The sequence below is a fragment of the Ylistrum balloti genome, unplaced genomic scaffold (genome assembly GCF_031769215.1).
Source record: "Ylistrum balloti isolate Yb309-2 unplaced genomic scaffold, AGI_CSIRO_Ybal_v1 Utg371186, whole genome shotgun sequence".
Taxonomy (NCBI): Eukaryota; Metazoa; Mollusca; class Bivalvia; order Pectinida; family Pectinidae; genus Ylistrum; species Ylistrum balloti.
In genome coordinates, this window is record NW_026782646.1 from 339,604 (window position 1) to 362,907 (window position 23,304).

Here is a 23,304-nt window from a genome sequence, read left to right on the forward strand (position 1 = left end):
AATTAAAATGTATGAATCACAAAACTAGAAAAAAAAAAAAAAAAAACCAAATGAAATGTTATCAAACTATTCTATGCAGATGTGCAGTAGGCCAGGGACGTATAATACAGATTATACGTCCCTGAGTAGGCGTACTATTAATGTATAAAACATAAATTTAATCAATATTGCAACAATTGCGAAACATGTTATTTCAACTTATACTATTCACTCTTGTTGGCCCGGATGTAAGTTCGCGAGGGGGTCTAATTGTTGGAGGAAACTGGAGTACCCAGGGAAAACCCACATGGTCGGTCAGGTGACCCCTACCTTTCCTTGTCCGTTCCAGGAATCGAATTCCGGACGACGAGTGAAAGGCGAGTGCTTTGCTACTGCGACACCCGACCACCGTTTTAGTTTATTGTGTTTGGTAAACATATTTAGCGTTGGCTGTCTTTAGTCGCGTAATCTATACAATGTGACGTGCAATAATTGTTTTTTTTTCTCTCTCTAGATATCTGACCTAACTGATGTCACTAGTTACATCCTTTCTCTAGTCTGTAGATATAATGACCGACATCTGACCTAACTGTTGTCACTAGTTACATCCTTTCTCTAGTCTGTAGATATAGTGGCTGAGATTTGACCTAACTGTTGTCACTAGTTACATCCTTTCTCTAGTCTGTAGATATAATGGCCGACATCTGACCTAACTGTTGTCACTAGTTACATCCTTTCTCTAGTCTGTAGATATAATGGCTGAGATCTGACCTAACTGTTGTCACTAGTTACATCCTTTCTCTAGTCTGTAGATATAATGGCTGACATCTGACCTAACTGTTGTCACTAGTTACATCCTTTCTCTAGTCTTAAGATATAATAGCTGATATCTGACCTAACTGTTGTCACTAGTTACATCCTTTCTCTAGTCTGTAGATATAATGGCCGACATCTGACCTAACCGTTGTCACTAGTTACATCCTTTCTCTAGTCTGTAGATATAATGGCTGACATCTGACCTAACTGTTGTCACTAGTTACATCCTTTCTCTAGTCTGTAGATATAATGGCCGACATCTGACCTAACTGTTGTCACTAGTTACATCCTTTCTCTAGTCTGTAGATATAATGGCCGACATCTGACCTAACTGTTGTCACTAGTTACATCCTTTCTCTAGTCTGTAGATATAATGGCTGACATCTGACCTAACTGTTGTCACTAGTTACATCCTTTCTCTAGTCTGTAGATATAATGGCCGACATCTGACCTAACTGTTGTCACTAGTTACATCCTTTCTCTAGTCTGTAGATATAATGGCCGACGTCTGACCTAACTGTTTTCACTAGTTACATCCTTTCTCTAGTCTGTAGATATAATGGCCGACATCTGACCTAACTGTTGTCACTAGTTACATCCTTTCTCTAGTCTGTAGATATAATGGCTGACATCTGACCTAACTGTTGTCACTAGTTACATCCTTTCTCTAGTCTGTAGATATAATGGCTGACATCTGACCTAACTGTTGTCACTAGTTACATCCTTTCTCTAGTCTGTAGATATAATGGCTGACATCTGACCTTACTGTTGTCACTAGTTACATCCTTTCTCTAGTCTGTAGATATAATGACATCTGACATCTAGTTACTTTCTTAGTCTGTGATATAATGTCACCTACTGTTTCACATCCTTTCTCTAGTCTGTAGATATAATGGCCTACATCTGACCTAACCGTTATCACTAGTTACATCCTTTCTCTAGTCTGTAGATATAATGGCCGACATCTGACCTAACTGTTGTCACTAGTTACCTTCTTTCTCTAGTCTGTAGATATAATGGCCGACATCTGACCTAACTGTTGTCACTAATGATACGATTGGCCGTTAGATAATCTGATTTGATGTTATCAGTTGTCTCCCTTCTCTACATTTTTTATTGACTGTACAATTATATCTTTATATAAGTTGTAAGTTGTATTTATTCCATGGTTTATCTGATTTAAAAGTGTGCCGTCGTTATTTGATCCACATACTTTAGACATTTTTTCCTGTGATCATTTTCTCTTTCGATTTTGACGATGTTTTTGAAAACACCTGCCTGGCTATGAGAATCCTATGACAACCTGTGTGATTTTATAAGCTAAAAATACAAATGTAAATGTAGGTCACGTAGTTTTAAAAGGGGTTGCACATGTTCTGTTTAATTATAAATAAATATTAAGCCTTTTTATACCTTCAATACCAAAAGGCAAATCTATAAAAAAATATATACCACAGGCCAACACAAGTGGTTGAACAAATGTATGATTTTGAAATATTTTACGAATGCTTTCGGACGTTGAAACGATCAAAAACCCACAAAAATCCGAGTCTAAGCAGGTTGTGATAAGTAGGTGTCACCAAAATTCATTAAACATTAACAGACATTGTAGACGATTAAACAGTATTGATTGAAATCAATTCGTTTGATATCGTTAAGTAAGAGAACGGCGTATTATTCAACTACAACAAAAAAGATTTATGACTAAAGTAAGTGATTTGATTTAGGATGGAGGCAAGGACGTACAGAGAATTGTTTGTAGATGTATGTAACGTGAATGGCCATTCTATAACGTTATCATATACGTTGTTTATTTTGGTAAACTGCATTGATTCAAAATCAGCGAAGAACACAGTCCGCCATTGTTTTGTATTACTGTAACAACAGTAAGAGTGTATAAAAGACACACAAGATAATAGCATCATTTGGTATTTTAGAGTTATGTAAAGTAGAGCCAAACAATGAATTAAACTGTATCATACAGCTGTTTCGTCCTTCTAGGACTCGTCAGTGATGCTACATCATACAGATGTTTCGTCCTTCTAAGACTCGTCAGTGATGCTACATCATACAGCTGTTTCGTTCTTCTAGGACTCGTCAGTGATGCTAAGGACTTAAATTTCAAAGCCTAGGTGGCGACTGAGAAAAATCCAAAATGATCGAAAGAAAAGTGAAAATCTAGGCGGGGGTGCAGGAGCCCATAAGTTTTTTAATCGTAATTTACATACATCAGACAAGTACATGTGTATATTGTGACCCGGGACACTATTCCAAGGGTATATAAGGACCAGGATCACGTTATCAACACAGTGAGTTTGATAACAAAAACTGTCCAAACTGCAACTGGTAGTACATACCTGCTGTCTGATAACTGATACCCTACTCACTCCCATCACACAGCAGTGTCCGAGAATTGCGGCTAAGTAAATATACTTAACACCAATTGACCAGTAGCTCAATACCTCAGTATACCTTAACATCAAACATTTATCATACCTGGAACACTTACAACATATCTTATAGTCCTGGAGTGTACGGAGACAGATACCTGTAATCTGTATCTCCTCGTAATCTAATATTCAATTTCAAGAAACAATACATATTTGTTAATAATTTTTAAAGGTTTGATCTAGTGCTATTAATAACGAGACAATATAATTAGACAATGTATCGTTGGAAGTAATACTAATTATATAATATACAACACTGTATAATGACACATATATCGTCACGATAAAGTCTTATATTGTGAAAGCGATACATTATGTTTGAGTATTTAAAACACAACAAGAAAATACCAACATATCAATATAATTTAAACTCAAATTCTATAAAACTAAAACAAAATATTAACAAAAGAAAGATTTACACGGGAACGTCTGAAGAGAAACGGGAGAATGAGACCAGGTGTTCAGGAAGAGTAAGCGTCTTCTGCTTTCAAGACATGAAAATATCACAGGTCATTGCTTCTTTAATATGAAATTCATCATAAAATCGTAAAAATTGTAGATAAGGTTCAACTTGACTTTCCTACAAGTATTACATATAAAAAAATAACTTATGAGAATTCAGGTCAGTTTGATGTTTGTATCTGTTGTATAATGAGTGACCCATGATGTTGTGTATATGTTGTATAATGAGTGACCCGTGATGTTGTGTATATGTTGTATAATGAGTGACCCGTGATGTTGTGTATATGTTGTATAATGAGTGACCCGTGATGTTGTGTATATGTTGTATAATGAGTGACCTGTGATGTTTTGTATATGAGAGAGAGAGAGAGAGAGAGAGAGAGAGAGAGAGAGAGAGAGAGAGAGAGAGAGAGAGAGAGAGAGAGAGAGAGAGAGAGAGAGAGAGAGAGAGAGAGAGAGAGCAAGGGAGAGACAGACAGACAGACAGAGAGCGAGGGACAGACAGACAGACAGACAGACAGACAGACAGACAGAGAGCGAGGGAGAGACAGACAGACAGACAGACAGAGAGCGTGGGAGAGAGAGAGATTGTGTGCTATTACTACAATGTAGTTGTTTTGACGTATAACGTGTTTGGAAATTTTGATACAGACAATGATTGTAATATGTTATCTGTAGTACACTTCTGGAATGAGTGCGAGATAGTATCGTTCTGTACCACCTAGGGAGATGTGTATGTAATGATAACAGTGGGACAAATTAATGTTCGATAACACTGAGGACCATTTCACAACTGCACTGACACTATTTCTTCATCGGCAAGTCTTCTCTTATGTTCAAATGTTACTTTATAGCATTATCAATAGCAGTTCAATTACATATAAATATAATCAAAATCAGTCAAAATGAACTGACAATATCAAAATCAAGTCAACTCCGTTCATGTCTATTCCGACACAACGGAATTTTTCCCTGAAGTTAGTCGTTATGTTAACAGAACATAACAACACAGCAAAGATTGTACAACAGGCATGGCAAGTGAATAACACCCTATTCCAATTTAGAGTTAGACAAAGTAGAGCTAAACAATGAATTAAATTGCATCATACAGCTGTTTCGTACTTAGTGATGCGAAAAGCCTACATTTTGAAGCCTGAGTGGCGAAAATCCATGGTGATCGAAAGAAAATTATTAGTGGACGTTTTCTTTATCATCACGTCACCGTCTTCACAACTGATTACACTAATACAAGTTTTTTACCATTAAATTCAATCCGTTTTTTACCACTACAAATTTTGTAAAGAATTGAAATGACCTACATATGCGCTTTGATCTCGAGCACGTGTACCTGGCGCCCTATCAGTTATTTAACGGCGATATCTTCTCTTTAGTGCAAGTATTTCAAATCAGATCGTACCATAAATTGACCTGTTCTGATTTGAGATATCTATGGGAACAGGACGGGAACGGTTTCTCTTGTACCTGCCATTGATTAATTTGATAACATGCTTTGTCTACTAGCTATTATGTCGGTCGCCTGAATTAATTTGTCCAAATATTGGACCATTTAAAATAGTCATTCGAACAGAAGATGATTGACTTAAATACCATTTTTGATGAGTAAACTGAATACAATTTTCTATTCAAACATTGGCCTCTGTATGTTTATATGTCGGCCTTTTCACTGCTAATTTTGAAGTTGTGTGATGTAGTTTGACACGTTATTTGCGGCTACTGTATCTAATTCTAAATTCTAGACGCTGCTGGGGGTGTGGTGAGGTGTCGGGGTGTGGAGCGGTGTGGTGAGGTGTGGGGGAGTGGGGATGTGGAGAGGCGTGGGGGTGTGGAGAGGTGGGGGGTGTGGTGAGGTGTGGGGAGTGGTGAGGTGTGGGGGAGTTGGGATGTGGAGAGGTGTGGGGGTGTGGGGGTGTGGTGAGGTGTGGGGGTGGAGTGAGGTGTGGGGTTGTAGTGAGGTGTGGTGAGGTGTGGGGGAGTGGGGATGTGGAGAGGTGTGGGGGTGTGGAGAGGTGTGGGGGTGTAGAGAGGTGTGGGGGTGTGGTGAGGTGTGGGGTTGTGGTGAGGTGTGGGGGTGTAGTGAGGTATGGTGAGGAGTGGGGGAGTGGGGATGTGGAGAGGTGTGGGGGTGTGGAGAGGTGTGATGATGTGGAGAGGTGTGGGGGTGTGGGGGTGTGGTGAGGTGTGGGGGTGTGGTGAGGTGTGGGGGTGTTGAGAGGTGTGGGTGTGTGGTGAGGTGTGGGGGTGTGGTGAGGTGTGGGGATGTGGAGAGGTGCGGGGTTGTGGAGAGGTGTGGGGGTGTTGAGAGGTGTGGGGGTGTGGTGAGGTGTGGGGATGTGGAGAGGTGTGGAGAGGTGTGGGGGTGTTGAGAGGTGTGGAGAGGTGTGGGGGTGTAGAGAGGTGTGGGGGTGTGGTGAGGTGTGGGGTTGTGGTGAGGTGTGGGGGTGTAGTGAGGTGTGGTGAGGTGTGGAGGTGTGGTGAGGTGTGGGGTGTGGTGAGGTGTGGGGGTGTAGAGAGGTGTGGGGGTGTGGTGAGGTGTGGGGTTGTGGTGAGGTTTGGGGGTGTAGTGAGGTGTGGTGAGGTGTGGGGGAGTGGGGATGTGGAGAGGTGTGGGGGTGACGAGAGTTGTGATGGTGTGGAGAGGTGTTGGGGTGTGGTGAGGTGTGGGGTGTGGTGAGGTGTGGGGATGTGGAGAGGTGCGGGGTTGTGGAGAGGTGTGGGGGTGTTGAGAGGTGTGGGGGTGTGGTGAGGTGTGGGGTGTGGTGAGGTGTGGGGATGTGGAGAGGTGCGGGGTTGTGGAGAGGTGTGGGGGTGTTTGAGGTGTGGGGGTGTGGTGAGGTGTGGGGGTGTGGTGAGGTGTGGGGATGTGGAGAGGTGTAGAGAGGTGTGGGGGTGTTGAGAGGTGTGGAGAGGTGTGGGGTGTGGTGAGGTGCGGGGGTGTGGAGAGATGTGGAGGTGTAGAGAGGTGTGGGGTTGTGGTGAGGTGTGGGGTTGTGGTGAGGTACGGGGGTGTGGAGAGATGTCGGGGTGTGGGGGGCTTTGTCCCCGAGGTTCGCCGTAACCTGCCTGCAACGTTTTAATTTATTCTTTTATTTACACGGTTCAGAATATACACATATGCTTGAAGCTGTCCTTAAGTTATCTGATATATGAAAATTATGAAATATATTGTATTTCGGGTCTCCTGTACCCCCGTCTAGATTTTTACTTTCATTCGATGACTTTGGATTTGCCTTAGTCGCCCCCAAGGCCTCAAAATTAAAGGCCCTTCGCATCACTGACGAGTCCTAAAAGGACGAAACAGCTGTATGATGCAGTTTAATTCATTGTTTGGCTCTACCGTATCTCACTCTAAATTATAAAAAAAAAATCTTTTTCCCTTTTTTAGTACTAATTCAGTCAATTTGTAAAATTGACGATATCACGTGACTAACTGTAGGTATCCATAAAACCGATCGATTTTACACCTGTTCGATATTCCCTTTACAACGTGTATGCAAGTTGTAGAGTTGTACAGTGTAACACTCAACAGACAGAAGTGAGGCTAACCACACAAGTTTGAACGTATAGAGCCCTTGTCCTGAGAGGTGTACAGATAATGTCAAACTTTGTCAGCATGCTCTAGCATGTGTCCCAAATACAGTGATATCCAGTGTAACCACAGAAAAATCACTGATTCATTCGTTTTAGGGCTGAAACACATATATCACAAAATAACACTCCCCAATGAACACTAACACTGTGAGAATATTCGTACGTCTGATGATATACTGGTGCCTGATACAATTTTAAAATGCTTTCATCGTTTATCGTTTACAATGTCAAAAGCTAATTCTACCCTCCATAGTACCACGTGGTCGTCATTTTATTTAGGATTTAGGAAAAATTCAACAACACTTTAATTCAATCTTCAAAAATGAAATGAAATGATGCTCTTTGGTATTTTCGTATTGTTTATTCAAGATATAACATATTACCGATTCTTTAAGGCTTGCTTCGGTGTGTCAGAAAGTTAAAGACCATTGAATTAACTCCTTGTGTTTTCCAACAACTTTTTCACAGAATAGATACATGCCTTTGCGTTTATAACGCGTGTTTTGGTTAAGTACACGATCAACAATATTCTATGAATAAATGGCCTGCCATACTGGTCCTTGAAGACGCTTACTCTTTTGGAACCTCGGTTCCGATTCTCTGTGTACTCTTTCGTTTGCTTACATTTGTCATCGTTTCTTTTGTCGTTGAGTAAGACTGACAGTTATATGTTGGTGAAGTCTTCTGGTCTTTCATTGAGAATTGTATCATCTTTGTTCATACATACATATTTTGCCCTAGTTTTATTGAAATAGAGTTTGAATTATGATTATGTTGACATGTTGGTATTTTTCCCGTAGTTTATTGTGCAACAATGATTTTTTCACATTACAGTTAAAATCATGGCACGCCTCGTATCTAAGCAATACATTACATGTTAGAATGATATACCACAGTACACGATACACCGAGTTATACGAGGAATATGTTGCTTTAGAAGTTACATTAACTGAAACGGTATTGCACTAATGATAATATACCTGATGAAGATTCTGGTTTGTTCTGTGCCTTATACATGATTTCTTTCCAGTGATGGGTCAGCGATGTCCTGTTTACTGGGTTGGTTATGGCCAGAGTTGTTACCGCTATCAGTATCAGGACACCAAATCTTGGAACGAGGCTAAAAATTGGTGCAGACTTCAGGGAGGTGACCTAGTCAAGATTGAGACAACACAAGAACGGGTAATAACTGGAATCAGACTCATATTTATAGTTATGTGAATAAGTACTAAAACCGACATTAACATCCCTAAATATATTTAAAGTATGTGTCTATTATCTTGATGGCTTTTTGTCTCTCAATAACAAGAAATTTATTGACCACGTTCATCGTATTTAACCACAGACGTTTCTACATCAACTGCTTATCCCGATCTTTTCCTACAACGGAACCAACATGGATAACTTCCCACCAAGCTGTATGATAAACGTGATTTCAATTTCCCTAATGTGAATTTTCCATTTCTGGATATCAATATCCCTGCATTCCAAACCAATGTTACTTACGTGTCAGAGTTCATTCAATAGTCTAGGACATTTAGGGCTTCTAGGTCCTGTTCCCATTGCAAGGATGCTTGTGCAAGAAGTCGTCAACTGACGGACAAACTCGTTACAAAGGGTTTCAAATGATGCAGGTTGATTATGGGGATGATTTACGGTTGTCATAGAGATATCTTGGTCTATTATCTTGATCGATGATTACAGTATGGTAGCAGTGAAGCATTTAGGATAGTTCCAAATTTGAAAAGTATCCGTGTGAATATGCTTTATATATAAAATGAAACAACTGATTTATCCAACAGACATGGATCATTAGACAACTAGGAAACTTACAAAGCCACCAACACGCTCGCCCTTACTGGTGGATTGGCTTGAATGACCTTGACGCGACCTCTGCGTGGCAGTGGACAGATCGCTCTGCTGTTGATCAAAGGATATTGTAAGTATCTGGATGACATATCCATGTCCTGAATTAACAAATTCATCATGATGATAGATTGAAACAAGAAAAGCAATGGTATTGGTTTCTAAACAATGGTATTTTTATCAAACAATGATATCTTTATTTTAAAATTATATTTATAAGCGATAATGTTGTTGTTTGAACAATGATATTTTTAAGCAATGATATGTTGTTATCTCTATATAAACGAGTCGTACTTCTTAGTGCACTATCAATATGCTTTAGTGTAGCTGACATTAAAATCCAAATTCTCTATCCTTGCTTGACTTTATTGGTTGATGTGGCAAAATCCGAAATTTCGTTATAATTGTACTATCACATTCTACATATGATATGATTTTACTGATCTTAGTTTTGGCACCATTTTAGAATCGATTCATGCCTTTGATCTGTCTTTGTTGATTGTAGTCTTTGGTCACCGGGAAATCCTAACAACCAAGGAGCTCGAGAACACTGTGTTAGATTCGACAACCTCAAGATGAACGACAGACCATGTAACGAACGAATCAACTACGTTTGTGAGCGATCCAAAGGTAAGATGTCATTTTTTCTTGGAAGAAGTTCTTGCCGATCAGAAATGACTGTGTGACATTTGTTGCGATTATTGAACATTTTCATCAGACGAAAGACAAGTGTGGTGGTTTGACGTATGCACTGCACGAGATGATAATGAATCGACAGGACCTACTGTACTCTACTGTACCTAGAGTAAGGAGGAAAACATTGAGACAAAAACAAGAGACTATAATGAAAGGTATGTGGTACAAATGGTACACTAGAGTCAATGTTGGACGGTGTGACAGTCAACTATTGAACTCTCAGACGAAATATAATGCACTTTGACAATTATTGACATATACTATGTATTAAACTCTTTCTTATTATAAATGTTGCAGAGGTATCATAATTTCAAGCAGTTATAAATGTTAATATGTGATTTGTTAATGTGATACACGTTTTCTGTCTGTATATGTGTTTTGTTGATGTGATAAACGTTTGCTGTCTGTAAAGGTGATTTGTTAATGTGATACACGTTTTCTGCCTGTATAGGTGTACCTCTTACCTGTGATGCTGACCGAGGCTGGCAGTCTTACCCACCTTACTGCTACCATGTCCGTGGGGACCAACAAACATGGGCAAACGCTAAGTACGCTTCTCATCACGTCTGTTGGTGACTTTACACTTACTTTGGTTTCATTTATTTTGCTAACATATCTATAATTTACTGCTGTTTTTAGTGTTGTTATCCCTGACACTGTTGTAATTATTTCTGTTTAGAGAGTAATGTTTAACATTAGAAATGTATCATTCATTTCCATGTTTATGAAATTTTAATTACATCTTCAAAAGTTAAAATTCAATTATATTTACATAGAAAACAATGTAATCGGGAAGGAGGAGATCTTGTGTCCATCCAGTCAAGCGCTGACGAGACAACGATGCAGAGTATTGCCAGATCAACGAAACGGCCGTATTGGATTGGTCTTCATTCATTCCAACAAACTCGAAATGTAAGGAAATTATGTTTCCATTCAATAAAAAATATTTGTTCTTGATTTTTGACCTTATTTCGCACTCTTGTATTATTATTGTACTCGGGAATGTTTGCATCTCAGGGTCCAGTACAGTGGATGTGGTCCAACGGCAGTTTGCTTACCACGACATCTTACTGGGCAAATAACGCGGCCTCCTCCCCGCCTGGGCAAGTACATAAGTCGATCTTCGAAGCATTTATTGTCGTATTCGTCTCTACATTTTTGAAACTAACATCTTATAAGTTTATCTTATGTGTAAATATTTTACACACTATTATATCATTATAATGATTAAAGATTTATATACAATATTATATGTATATATTTTTAACACAATTATATCATTATGATAAAGTAGGTACAATAATATAATGTGTATATATTTTTTACTCTTTTATATAATTACGTATTTAATGTGTTTAAGAACTCGGTCATCTTTATACTAATAATTATCCCATATTTATAGTAACCGTAAAAACACGACGTGTTCCTACATCAGTAACGCCATCACTAATAACAGACCATGGATGTCCACTACCTGCAACTCTCGGAAATATTACACATGTCGGAAGCCAGAAGGTACGAATGCGCATGTGTATATTGTATTTGTGGGTTTTTTTAATTATTATTATCATATTGTTTTGATCATCCTCATTGATAGCATTAAGGAATATTGCCATCGTTTCATTCAATAATCAACCATTTAATAACCAACCATTTCATGTTTAAAACTAGATGAAGCATGTTACCATCACACTTTTATTTTTTCTAATATCAAGTTTCAAGCTTAGATAAAAAAAAAATGGAAATAAATGTACGTGTTATGAGAGAAGAACCTTGTTGATCTTAGTTTGATCTTATTGTACACACAGCACGTGCACACGTGCAAGGTGTTTGTAAGCAGGATTAGGTTGTATTGCTTTGTCCTGTTTAACGTTTTGTGTGTTTGTCAGAAGGAACGCTGGTATATGTAACAACAGCTTGTAATGTAGGCGTTTGTCAACAGGTGTGGGTAGCATTCGTAGCTTACTGTTGTAGGTGTTTGTCCACAGAGACCGTTTTTATAACAACCGTTTACTGTTGAAGGTGTTTGTCAGCAGGGGTGGGTTGCACATCAGACAAAATGTTACCAGATCAACATTAAATTCAAATATTCGTGGTCACGGGCGAAAACCTATTGCGACAGCCAGAGAGCTCGACTCGTAGAAATTTACAGGTACATTAATGTGTTCCAAGATGTTCTTTTAACGTTTCATTCTGGAGTAAGATATGTGACTGAGTGACTGGAAGTTTAACATTCAAAATTCGTTGTGTTGCTTTTTTTAGTGAAAACCTGAAGTTAATCGCTTACTTACATAATAATTTTATTGTATTGTATTAGACGCAAAATTATAGATTTATTCTTATATCTAAAAGTAAATTAGAAACATTTTATGGATAAATTCTAAGTACGTACAATGTAATTGCTTACCAAAGCGATGTGATCATTATGCTTATAGGTCTTCAGACACAGCATTCGTGAATTCTTTTCTGGGTAAATTACGTCAAGCTGGCATAGACAGTTTTTGGATTGGAGCTTCAGGTATGTCATTAAACTTATGTTCTCGGATAAGTAAATAAATTTATTTTTCAGGTAATTTGAATTGCCCACTTATTAGGTATAATAGTAACCTAGCTTATATAAGTAAGATATAAACTTAACCAATATGTATTCTTTAGGTTAGGCAATGAGCTATTTTTATCCAAGTAAATTTTCAAATGTATGTCTTTGGATATGTCAATGCCCTTGTTCAAATGTTTTCACGTGTGTTTCCTCAATGTTCATAAGCTAACATTCTCAGAAAGGCCATACTGCTAATTAACACCTCAACTACGTATTTATCGGTACACACAGTTGATGTAAAACAATTAATTATTATATAAAAGTCCACACAGGATAAATATGCATTTGTTGTCACAGATCAAAATACGACCACCTATAAATGGAGCCACAACGGACGTATTTCATATCAGAACTGGCAACGAAACCCGCCAGCCAATACCAGGAACCGTCTGGACTGTGCATACGTTGCAACATGTTAGTGTGTCTTTACTCTCTATCTACTATACTATCTACACTTTCAGATTGGTAATGTAACTGGATTATATAACCATATTTGTCCTGAAGAAAAATTAAAAACGGTGTATTGTAAATTCCTTGTTAATCTAAGCGATTGTTTTCTTTGACAGCTGATTCCCGGGGTAAATGGAGGACGACTAGCAACTGTGGAGTGATGAAGAAGGCATTTATGTGTAGTATAGGAATGAATCAGGCTGTGCACCACGTTAGCCAACCAAGACGTGAGATGTGTTGTGTTATACATTAACGTTTCGATAACTATATATCATTACTTCCTGTAAAAATGAACTCTCAATGCTGGAGATAGAAACATATGTATGTGTTTCTATTACATGTTTGCAGTCGCAAAAATGTATGTACTGTCAATAAATGGCTCATGTGAAGTAACACGCGCGAACAATCCCTATATGTTGTCATTTACGATACACTTACTGTAGTTTGTGTAAGAAAATCGATCATAGCTAACCAATACATAAAAAAAACCTTTCTGCCCAAGGCAGTCCATGATAGGATTCCTCTCTCAGTATCTATAAATGAATCCCTACGTAAAGTATCCGCTGAAAAATATTTCCCTAAATTTTGAATCGTTATTTTAGTGGTATATACAGGGATTGTTATATGGTTTGTCTACATTAAACCTCTTTGTTTCACGAAACGATTTTAACATTGATGGAACGTTCCATTTGAGTTTTAACGACGTTATATGACGCGATGTCACATAATTCGTGGTGTATCCATTTGGCCTCGCTTTTCAGCCCAGTACACCTGTGATCGTAACTGGTTGGTTTATGGGTCCAACTGTTACAGCTTCAATGATCACCGACGAGATTGGATTGGTGCAGGCCAGGATTGTCAGAAACAAGGCGCCAGTCTTGCAAAGATTTCTGACGTACATGTCCAGGGTTTCATTGTAGGTAAGATGATATTAATTCATTCCTCAACCTAGGTTATTGCGTCAATGCACAGCAGCGGTCAGTAAACTACTAGATGGTTAATTCTAGTCTTTGCTTTCGACAATTCTGTCTTAATAGTAATTTAGTACCGAGACTAAGGTGTACAGGAAATCATATTCGTCAGAAGAATCCATTTCTGTGATCTGGTGGATAGAGCAGACGTTCTTACAACACAACCAGTATGTATGTTTTTACCATTTCTGAATAGAAACACACCTCATTCCCAAACCTATGTAGCTAACATATCGCAGTCAATATTCAAGGGCCTGCTCAAAATATCTCGATTTTCGTACAAGTCGTCAACCGACGGACAAACTCGTAACACGGTTTCAAACGGTACAGGTTGATGGAAAGTATGTGACATTTTTACTGTCGCCACAGTAATGTCATTGAGAATTATTCCGTTTCTTGGTGTGATATTAAACTTGACGTGTTTAATGCTCGCTAGTTTCTTTCTTCTGTGTATATCTTGCCCTAGTTTTATTGAATTTGACCTGAAATCATTATCATGTTGTCTTTATGATGAGCATTTATTTAACTTCACAGCTCACACACACAATCAAGAATACTGGATCGGTTTAAATGATCAAAACGCGGAGAGACATTTTGTATGGGTCTCTGACAAAACCCCGGTAAGTATTTATTTGATATTAATTTATCTTTGGTATCTTACTCAATGCTCAATGTTTATCATAATCAAGGCTTTTATAAGGGTTTACTTCTGTCTATAACAATTTACTTAAACCACGACAGTCTTGTGATCTTGTATATGTTTTCTGATATTTTAATTGATTGATATTTCTTTAACCTCATGTCGGTATGCATGCACTTGTTCGTCACATTTCTAGAGCATCAAGCTCGTGTCAGTTAGCTGGAACCGTTCAAACACAAACAAACATACTTGAAACACTTCATTCGTTTATTAACTGACTTGTATATGTCTAAGGAAACACATTACAGAAGAATCGTTAGTGTATTCATTGCACAGCTGACTGCATTACTAATCTATTGTATTTAGGCACACTATACTAAATGGAATCCCCATGAACCAAATAACCAGGGCGATGAAAATTGTGTTGAGACAAGAGGGAATGGTTGGAATGACAAAGCGTGCACAACAGCCCTCAAATACATCTGCATGAAACCTGCACGTACGTTACCATCTCCGACCAATTTATTCATTAAGTTTTTCACAGAAAGTATTTAAATGGATTTTATTAATCGTGTCTTTCAATCAAAATAAACACTTATATACGAAAATCAGAAACGTCATGCTTCGTCCGCCGTACGTAAACTTTTGACCTTTCAAACTTCTCAAGTTTTACAGGTGGGATTGCCCTCAAACTTCAGAAAATAATTCTGAGATAGTCCTGACCATTTTAAACTTCTTCCTCTCCAGTTCCGCTGGTGCCATTGAGCTAAAAATTGTTGGGAATGTTAAGGAAAGGTAGCCAACAAAGTGTTATTTTCAACCCTGTCAACACTTCGATACAGCAGCAAGGGAGGCCATTTTGTAACATGATTGCGCAATCATGGTTTCCTGTGCAACACCTATTTCAAACTTTTTACCATTCGAACTGATCTCTAACTTTAATGTAAAAAAATAGGTAACACCTCTCATAGTTACCTACTCCTCACCAAATCTACCATCTGCATCATGGAAAACAGTTTCTTAGTAAGCTTTCATTCAAAGTAGAAAAAAATAATTCTTCTCTCGGCTGAAGGTTTTGTAGTCAGATAACCGTCAAGGCCTGTGGGTCTCTTGGTAAGAACTTTGGCTTGAATAGATATCACGCTAAATAACGATAGTTTTCAAATGAATATAACGATTAAAAAAAGAAAGCACCAACATTAAAATAATTCTATACAGAAAGTGGTTTGAAAACGATGCCTCACTATGGAGTTTATTAACAGATGTAATCTGGCGCATTAATGTCAGTGCCACATCTACTGAAGGTTTTACCCCTCCACGAAATACATTTGGTCATTAAGTTTTATACCTCATTTTATCATTATTTTGTGTCATCTCTTTATAAAGCAACTTTATTATTATTATTTTTAGGAAATGCCGGACTGCCTATAGGTCCTGTAACAACAACTGCATGTAAGCTATCTTTTGATGTTTGCGAACACTTAATTCACCAATTTGAAGTTTTCAAAATCTCAGTTTACCGCTGTTATTAAGTTATCCTGACTTGACTGTGATCTGATTTCTTTTTCCAGTGCCTTACAGCATAAAGTGTGGTCTGTTGTGGGAGGAGGATCCCAATTCGAACTACTGTTATCAGTTCCAGGACCAACAGCTTGACTGGAATGACGCCAGGACGACGTGTAGACATCAGGGCGGAGACCTATTAAGCATTGAGTCTAGGGAGGAACAGTTTTACATTGCTGGTGGGACATCTTTGATTTCTAATGTTGTTACAACGTATACGACAATATTTGCCTTTATATCTGATAAACTATGGCGTCCTTCAATATTTGAAGATTTTTTTAATCAGGTTTGACCAGACAATTCGGCATCGTTGATTTCTAAAATGTTTTAATACAAAAGCCGAGGATAAAGCAATGTATATGACGATGCTTGATTTAATATTAGTAAAACTTATGTTTCAGCTCCATGTTTGATATAATGTTTTTCTCATAGTCGTATTTATTTTATTTACAGTCGAACCTTGTTATCTCGAAGTCAGCGGGACTTTTGGAAAACTTGGAGTTATCCGGTTATTTGATTTAAAACTTAGAATGTTTAGTGTAAACTTTGGCCGGGACGTTAACAGTGTTGAGCATTGGTCAATCATATTCACTGTTAAGCATGATACTGAGGATGGCAAAAGGAAAATTGCGTCTTCAATGTAAACCTGAATTTAATAATACAATAAACAATAAAACGGATGAGAAAGTACCAGGTTTGTGTTTGTTTCAGGGCGTATTCGAACCATGTCGTCTATATCGTTGTGGATCGGTGCGAACGACCGAGGGTCAGAAGGTGGTTGGACCTGGACTAGTCGGTCGCCGTTTGCATATTTAAACTGGCAATCGGGTTTGTACATCTTCATAGATTATTTATTGCGTTTCGAAAATGTAAAATCAAACTTAAATGGCGAAGAGCGCATTAAGTCGATCTGTAAGTATTTTTTTATCTCGCGTTACAAGGCATATTACTTGGTAATCCGGTGTTGTCCTTTGTCCCATCTTTATACATTCACTTCTTTGTAATGATATAGGTGAGCCTAACGACCTCCATCACAATGAAGACTGTGGAGCAATATTTACACAGAAAGGCACATGGGCCGACTTTTCTTGCATACAGAGAAATGGATACATTTGTAAAAAACACAGTAAGTATCTAATGCAGTTAAAATTATCATTAAAATAAATTACGACTATTTTGTTCTATACCAAATGTTGAGATATCATTTGTTACTTGTCCACACCTGTACTAGAGAAAAGTCCCGTGAAACTTCCGATGTCCTTGTTGGTATAATAAAGAGATACTTACCCGAAACAGTAAAGCAACAGACATATTTGCTTTAGTTCACTCTCATTACATACTAGTGTGAACATCGATACCATGCCTCGTCTTCAACAGCTTCCTTCCATACAGACTTCTGTCCAAATCGTCTTTCGAATTCACAGCCCGTTAAAGAATTACCGAAACGTAAAAAGACGGTGTTGTGGTATTGTGAACAGTTAGGTCTAGAGAAACCTATGTAAGAACCCGCCACTAGTATTCATAATGCTTGCAAACAATTTTTGTTCATTCCCTATTGACACTAAAATCAAATTGCCAAAACTAACTGGTATCTTACTTAGTGATAAAAGTGAGGGAAAAGCTTTCCTGGGATGAGGCAATGTCTTAAAATGAGTTTTAAAGATGCAAACTAATTGAAAAGGACAGATGTGTAATGAAATTCTTCCCTGAATTAGAATTAGTGATAAGTATAACAATTCGGCACAAAAGAAATGATCCTAAATGTAGGATAATGCTCGTTAAGGTACATCCTAGATTTTGATAGCCTTCTCTTCCGGTAGTGGAACAATATGACACGCAAGTATAATCGGTGATGGGATGTATGTAAAAAAAATCTTGATTCAAATTGACTGAAATAGGGTAAAATGTAGAGTTAAAATTTAAATAGAATTTGATATAAATATATCTTTACTGTTGTAAGAGCTCCGAGTGCGTTTAATCATTATTATATTTTAAGAACACATGGTTCATACTCTCGATATTCTTAAAAATTATATACGTAAATAGAAATACTAAAATGGAATCGACATTACGAAAAAGTGGTCATATGTCATGTACCGTTCTTAGAATAAGAACGGCTTCATTTCAGACATGTACTTTATATATATATATGATAGATTCAATCAACGCAAATTGTTATATGACCTATGATACCTTTATTGTATGTTCTCTTTACCTACAGGTAGAGTACATACGACCGTTCCACCATCTACCACAGTTCATGTACCAGGTAAGGCAGACAACAACAGAACTATTACGACTGAAATAATACTGGATGATTTCTCTTATTTGTTTGTATACCCTGTTCGTATTTGAGAACGTGACCTTGCTAACTTCGATTGACCAAGTTTTACTTGGCAGGTGTCGTCGATGATGCAACAGACGCCTACTCTTTCGGAACACCTGGTCTTATTTTCCTATTTTCCGAATGGTTTTTATTTTTTATTTAATCTTGTTATCAGCTGGAATGATGCTGGGGTGTCCGAACTATTGGAAGGCTCATGGTTCCTCTTGCTACCAGTTGATAAAAAGAAATTTGACCTGGGACCAGGGTCGTACACTTTGTCGGGGACACGGAGGATACCTTGCTACAATATCTAGCCAAGCAGACCAGAACTTCATTGTCAGTCAGTTACCAACTAGTAAGTAATATCACGTCGACCATATGTATAACGATTGTTCGGGCATGGCACGGAATATATTACAACCGCCTTTACCCAAGACGTTTATTTTCAAGAAAGCTTTACACCAAACAATGTTTTTTGCTTATTTCCATAAAAATAATTTATGTAGATGGACAGAGTAATACAAAACACGTAAGGATCGGATACCTTTATTACCAGTATCTTGTTTCATCAGTAAATTGATAAATAAAACGCCATTTTGTAGATCGCACGGGAGGTTACTGGATTGGTCTGAACGATAGGCTTGTACAGAACAACTTCCAATGGTCTGACGGAAGTAAAGTAACCTACACCGCTTGGGCACCTAGAGAACCAAACAACTTCTTCGGGCATAGAGAAGACTGTGTGCTTTTATACTTAAACGTAAGGAAACTATACGGTTCCCGATATTTATATTTTTGAGAGCAATGGGGAGTTATTATTTCGATACAAAACCCACATATCGAAAATTGAGATACTAGTCGTCGGTCAAATTCAATTGTTTATCTATCTTAAAGGATATAACTTGGTGATTTTACTTACTTTACAATAATGCCATTGTTATCCCAGTTTTGCTGTCTTAATTTCAGAAACAGAACAGATATACGTTCTTGTTTGCTATTTTCTATGTTGCTATACACGTTTTACAAATCATTTAGGACGAAGCAATACTGCCTCTTAAATGTACGATAACAGCTCTCTTTACATCAGCTAAATGTTGGGAGATGACATAGCCTGGGTCAAGGCTAAGAAGTATACAAAATTGCATATTCAGGATATAACCGTATTTACTTTGTACACCAGAGCGGTAAATGGAACGACGGAACATGCAGTAGTCTTCAGCAAGGCGTCATATGTAAACGACCAAAACAGATTGTGTCAAAAACACAAAGCCCTCAAACTGTTGGATGTACATTAGTAAGTTGTTTGTTTCCTCTCCAATGAGTTTATGTCCGTGCAAGTACCTGCAAACTGGACATTTGTCTGATGGAGGTAATTGTGTTGTCATCGAAACGTCACTTATATTCACATTACCAACCCGCAAAAAAAATGTTCCAAAATATATATTCGTTGTCTATGATTTATTAGGAGCATTAGGAAATGTCATTCTATAACGATTTATGATTATCCAGTGTTTTTATTAAACGGTGTCTCCATTTGTGAACACCCTCTGTTCACAATATTGAACTCTTTTTCTACTTTTATTCTTGATATCGTTTGATTCATTAATGCCTCCTTCCTACTATGATATACTAGCCTGCTGTTGGATATCAAGCATCCTGTTATTTCTACGTGGCTGGAGCCATGAAGGCATGGTCAGACGCTAATAGGGATTGTATTCGTCGATTTAACGGGACACTTGCCACGGTCAATGACAGGTAGATGTACTTCTAATCAATTAAAGAAGTAGCGCATGAAATACGTTAAAGTCGTGTCTTAATTTCCCGGAGAATACGTGTATTAATCTTATGTAACCGTCACTATTCAACGTTAGAACATCGAGTTGATGTTTCGAACTGTTCATTTGTAATGGTGGTATCGTATACGACTGCGTATGTCAACGTTTGTGTCTCTCAATTTTACGTTACCGTATATCAAATCAATGTAAAGCCATCAGTATCAACCAATCTGCTTTATGATATTTTACTGATATTTCAGTAGAAACATGTTCGCTGATTCGGGCAAAATATTTATACTATTTATATATCTAATATAAATCTGTGACTTTTGACAATAACGAAAATAATTATAATATTAGTATAATATTATGATTAAATAAAGCTTTCAAATTAGCGAAAACTACCGAAGGAAACTTATACAAAATCCAATGTTATTCTTTAATCTGTGTGTTATGACATACTTTTTCAACACTTACATATAGTATTAAATTCACAGTAGTACATTATGTTGGTATTTTTCTGACAGATATACTCAAGCCTTTGTCGCTAATTACCTTAATAACAAGGGAGACATGTTTTGGATTGGAATGTCAGATGCCGTTACACCAGGGACTTATCTGTGGAAGGACGGAACCAAAGTTCAATTCACGTTCTGGGGAAGTGCACATACAGGTGATTTAATTTTGGAAATAATCCATCGAAAGGCATATTTACAATTCTATATTTTGCATATTGGATAGGTTAAAATACGTACGTTTGTTAAATTGTCAGTTAGACATTGCTTTAGCAAAGTGCAATAATAGTTACTAAGGCCATATTATTTAGTATGTGGTAACCTTTTCTATTGTACTATCATTTCACTGTAAAATAATGTCCATGTTGTAATTTTATACAAACATATATCATGTACAAAAATCCTCTGTTTATTAATCAGTATTAATATCATTTTTGCGATCATAAATATTTTACCTCATGTAATATAACCCTTTTGATATGAACACAAATAATATATTCGACTTCGAAAACATCTAAAGAAAAAAAAACTATATTATTTGTATTTTAAATGATCTTTTTCAGTGATCATTTCGTTAACAATTATTCCAAATGACATTATCAACAGAAAGAAATCGTAGTTTGTTTCGTTTTAGGTCGGTTTTCTTCTTCAGTGGAAGAGTGTGCCTTATTCATGACTTTCCCTAAGGATAGCTTAACATGAATTTTATGTTCACATTGTTATGTATGAAGTCTATTTTATCCCTTCGTATCGCTTTACTATATTCTCCAGGTAGGGAGAGGAGCACATGCGTGGCTCTAACGACGGCTGTGCCGATAGGTCTGTGGGAGAACAAGAATTGCACTGAGAAGCATCACTATGTATGTCAGTACCCCAGAATTGGCTTCACCACACCCCCGCCTACTACCACACGACAGCCAATTATATGTCCATCAGGGTGGTCAGGACAGTATACTAACAGCTACTTTTGTTACAAGGTGCGTTATCATTTGATATTATGGTGTTGTATGGTTTTTTATCTTCTATTGAAATTGTTTTATTTCAAAAGCTGTATAGGTAAGAAAACGGTAACTAAAACAATGCTGGAAATGTTTTAAGGTGTTTTACAACGACAACGTTCTTGGTAAGATGACATGGACAGAATCACGTGACTACTGTCGTGGTATAGGAGGTGACCTGGCCAGCATACACAGACAGGCACAGAATGATTATATGGGTACACTGCTGCGGTAAGCGTGTAATGTATTGTATTATCTTGTTTAAACTGAATGTAATCAGAAGGGAACTTCAAAATCACAGTTGGCTTGAGGGTTAACAGCCATGATTTAAAAATATGTCTTATGTCAATCAGAACATTATTAGTTGATCGTGACTTACTGTCATATCACTCGCTGTAGGTCTCCAACTGGTATTATTATTATCATTTCAGACTAAAGACTGGATCGTTTTGGATCGGTTTAAATGATCGAGACTCCGAAGCAGGTAGGTTTTCCTCAAATAATTCGCAAACCTTTCACTGTTTATATCCGTTTTTTGTTTCAAGTGGTTATGCTCCTTAAGAAACGAAAATTGTAAGTGGAGATCTTGGTGAATACACAACTAGGATAAATGCAAAATTATCTTGACGATCGAACTTTTCGGGGTTTCCCAGGTTACGTGTGGACAGATGGCAGAGGAACGGATTATACCAACTGGAACCCTAACGAACCAAACGATTATAATGGTAATGAGGACTGCACACAGATCTTCGCTGGTTCATTAGGGTGGAACGATAACAACTGCTTTATAACGAGTAATTGGATCTGTGAAATTAGAAGAGGTACGTAGATGTTGCCAGATTGTTTAAAAAAGATACAACCAAGGTAATTTATACATATTTTCGTTTGATATATACTGATTTATATCAATATCCTTCTCTATTAACGCTTCTATTTTTACCTAAAGTTGTAGGTATTTTCATCTTTTAAAAAGTAAAGAACATTCGAAACAAACACCAAGATAGCAGTATCTGTTTTAGTGACACCATATAATTACACGTACCATACGTCAAATATAGTTACACATACCATACATTAAATATAGTTACACATACCATACATTAAATATAGTTACTCGTACCATACATTAAATATAGTTACTCGTACTATACATTAAATATAGTTACTCGTACCATACATTAAATATAGTTACACATACCATACATTAAATTGAATTGATTAAATATAGCAAACATTACATCTGATTAAACTTTGAAAAAATAAAGCACTGATTTCATCTATCATATGTTTAAAGGAAAAACACCTTTGACGACTGTTGCACCCCCTACTGGTATCACTTGTAAGTATTGAATTGTTTTTTCATTGTGTTTTTGTTGTTACTCCGTTTTACTACCAAATCATGTCTCGTCTTTTTTCAAATTTCTTTTAATTTTCCTTTAATTGTTTTTAAATGTGTAATATTTTTCAGTTTTATAACTTTGTGTGAAGTCTTATGTATTCTACCATATTTTGAAATTTCATTGATGTTTACATAAATACCTTTGATTAAAGTACTGTAGTACATCCGGAGTGGCAACGCTGTACATGTA

The 23,304-nt window shown here is 37.3% G+C and overlaps 1 protein-coding gene across 1 annotated transcript in view; it reads left to right on the top strand.

The window, feature by feature from the left end:
• The first annotated feature begins 9,751 nt into the window (after nucleotides 1-9,751).
• LOC132561284 (macrophage mannose receptor 1-like) overlaps nucleotides 9,752-23,304 on the top strand; it is a 30,691-nt gene continuing 17,138 nt past the window's right edge. Inside the window, 27 exon segments of the mRNA XM_060226012.1 lie at nucleotides 9,752-9,812; nucleotides 10,330-10,426; nucleotides 10,655-10,790; nucleotides 10,896-10,981; nucleotides 11,281-11,393; nucleotides 11,901-12,030; nucleotides 12,314-12,396; nucleotides 12,775-12,891; nucleotides 13,044-13,154; nucleotides 13,689-13,847; nucleotides 14,433-14,518; nucleotides 14,905-15,037; nucleotides 15,949-15,990; nucleotides 16,110-16,280; nucleotides 16,813-16,929; nucleotides 17,114-17,227; nucleotides 18,323-18,370; nucleotides 18,603-18,782; nucleotides 19,030-19,187; nucleotides 19,608-19,721; nucleotides 20,061-20,182; nucleotides 20,730-20,875; nucleotides 21,489-21,694; nucleotides 21,816-21,946; nucleotides 22,147-22,199; nucleotides 22,369-22,536; nucleotides 23,010-23,054. Of these exon segments, the coding sequence (XP_060081995.1) occupies nucleotides 9,758-9,812; nucleotides 10,330-10,426; nucleotides 10,655-10,790; nucleotides 10,896-10,981; nucleotides 11,281-11,393; nucleotides 11,901-12,030; nucleotides 12,314-12,396; nucleotides 12,775-12,891; nucleotides 13,044-13,154; nucleotides 13,689-13,847; nucleotides 14,433-14,518; nucleotides 14,905-15,037; nucleotides 15,949-15,990; nucleotides 16,110-16,280; nucleotides 16,813-16,929; nucleotides 17,114-17,227; nucleotides 18,323-18,370; nucleotides 18,603-18,782; nucleotides 19,030-19,187; nucleotides 19,608-19,721; nucleotides 20,061-20,182; nucleotides 20,730-20,875; nucleotides 21,489-21,694; nucleotides 21,816-21,946; nucleotides 22,147-22,199; nucleotides 22,369-22,536; nucleotides 23,010-23,054 (3,121 nt within the window). The 5' untranslated portion in view covers nucleotides 9,752-9,757.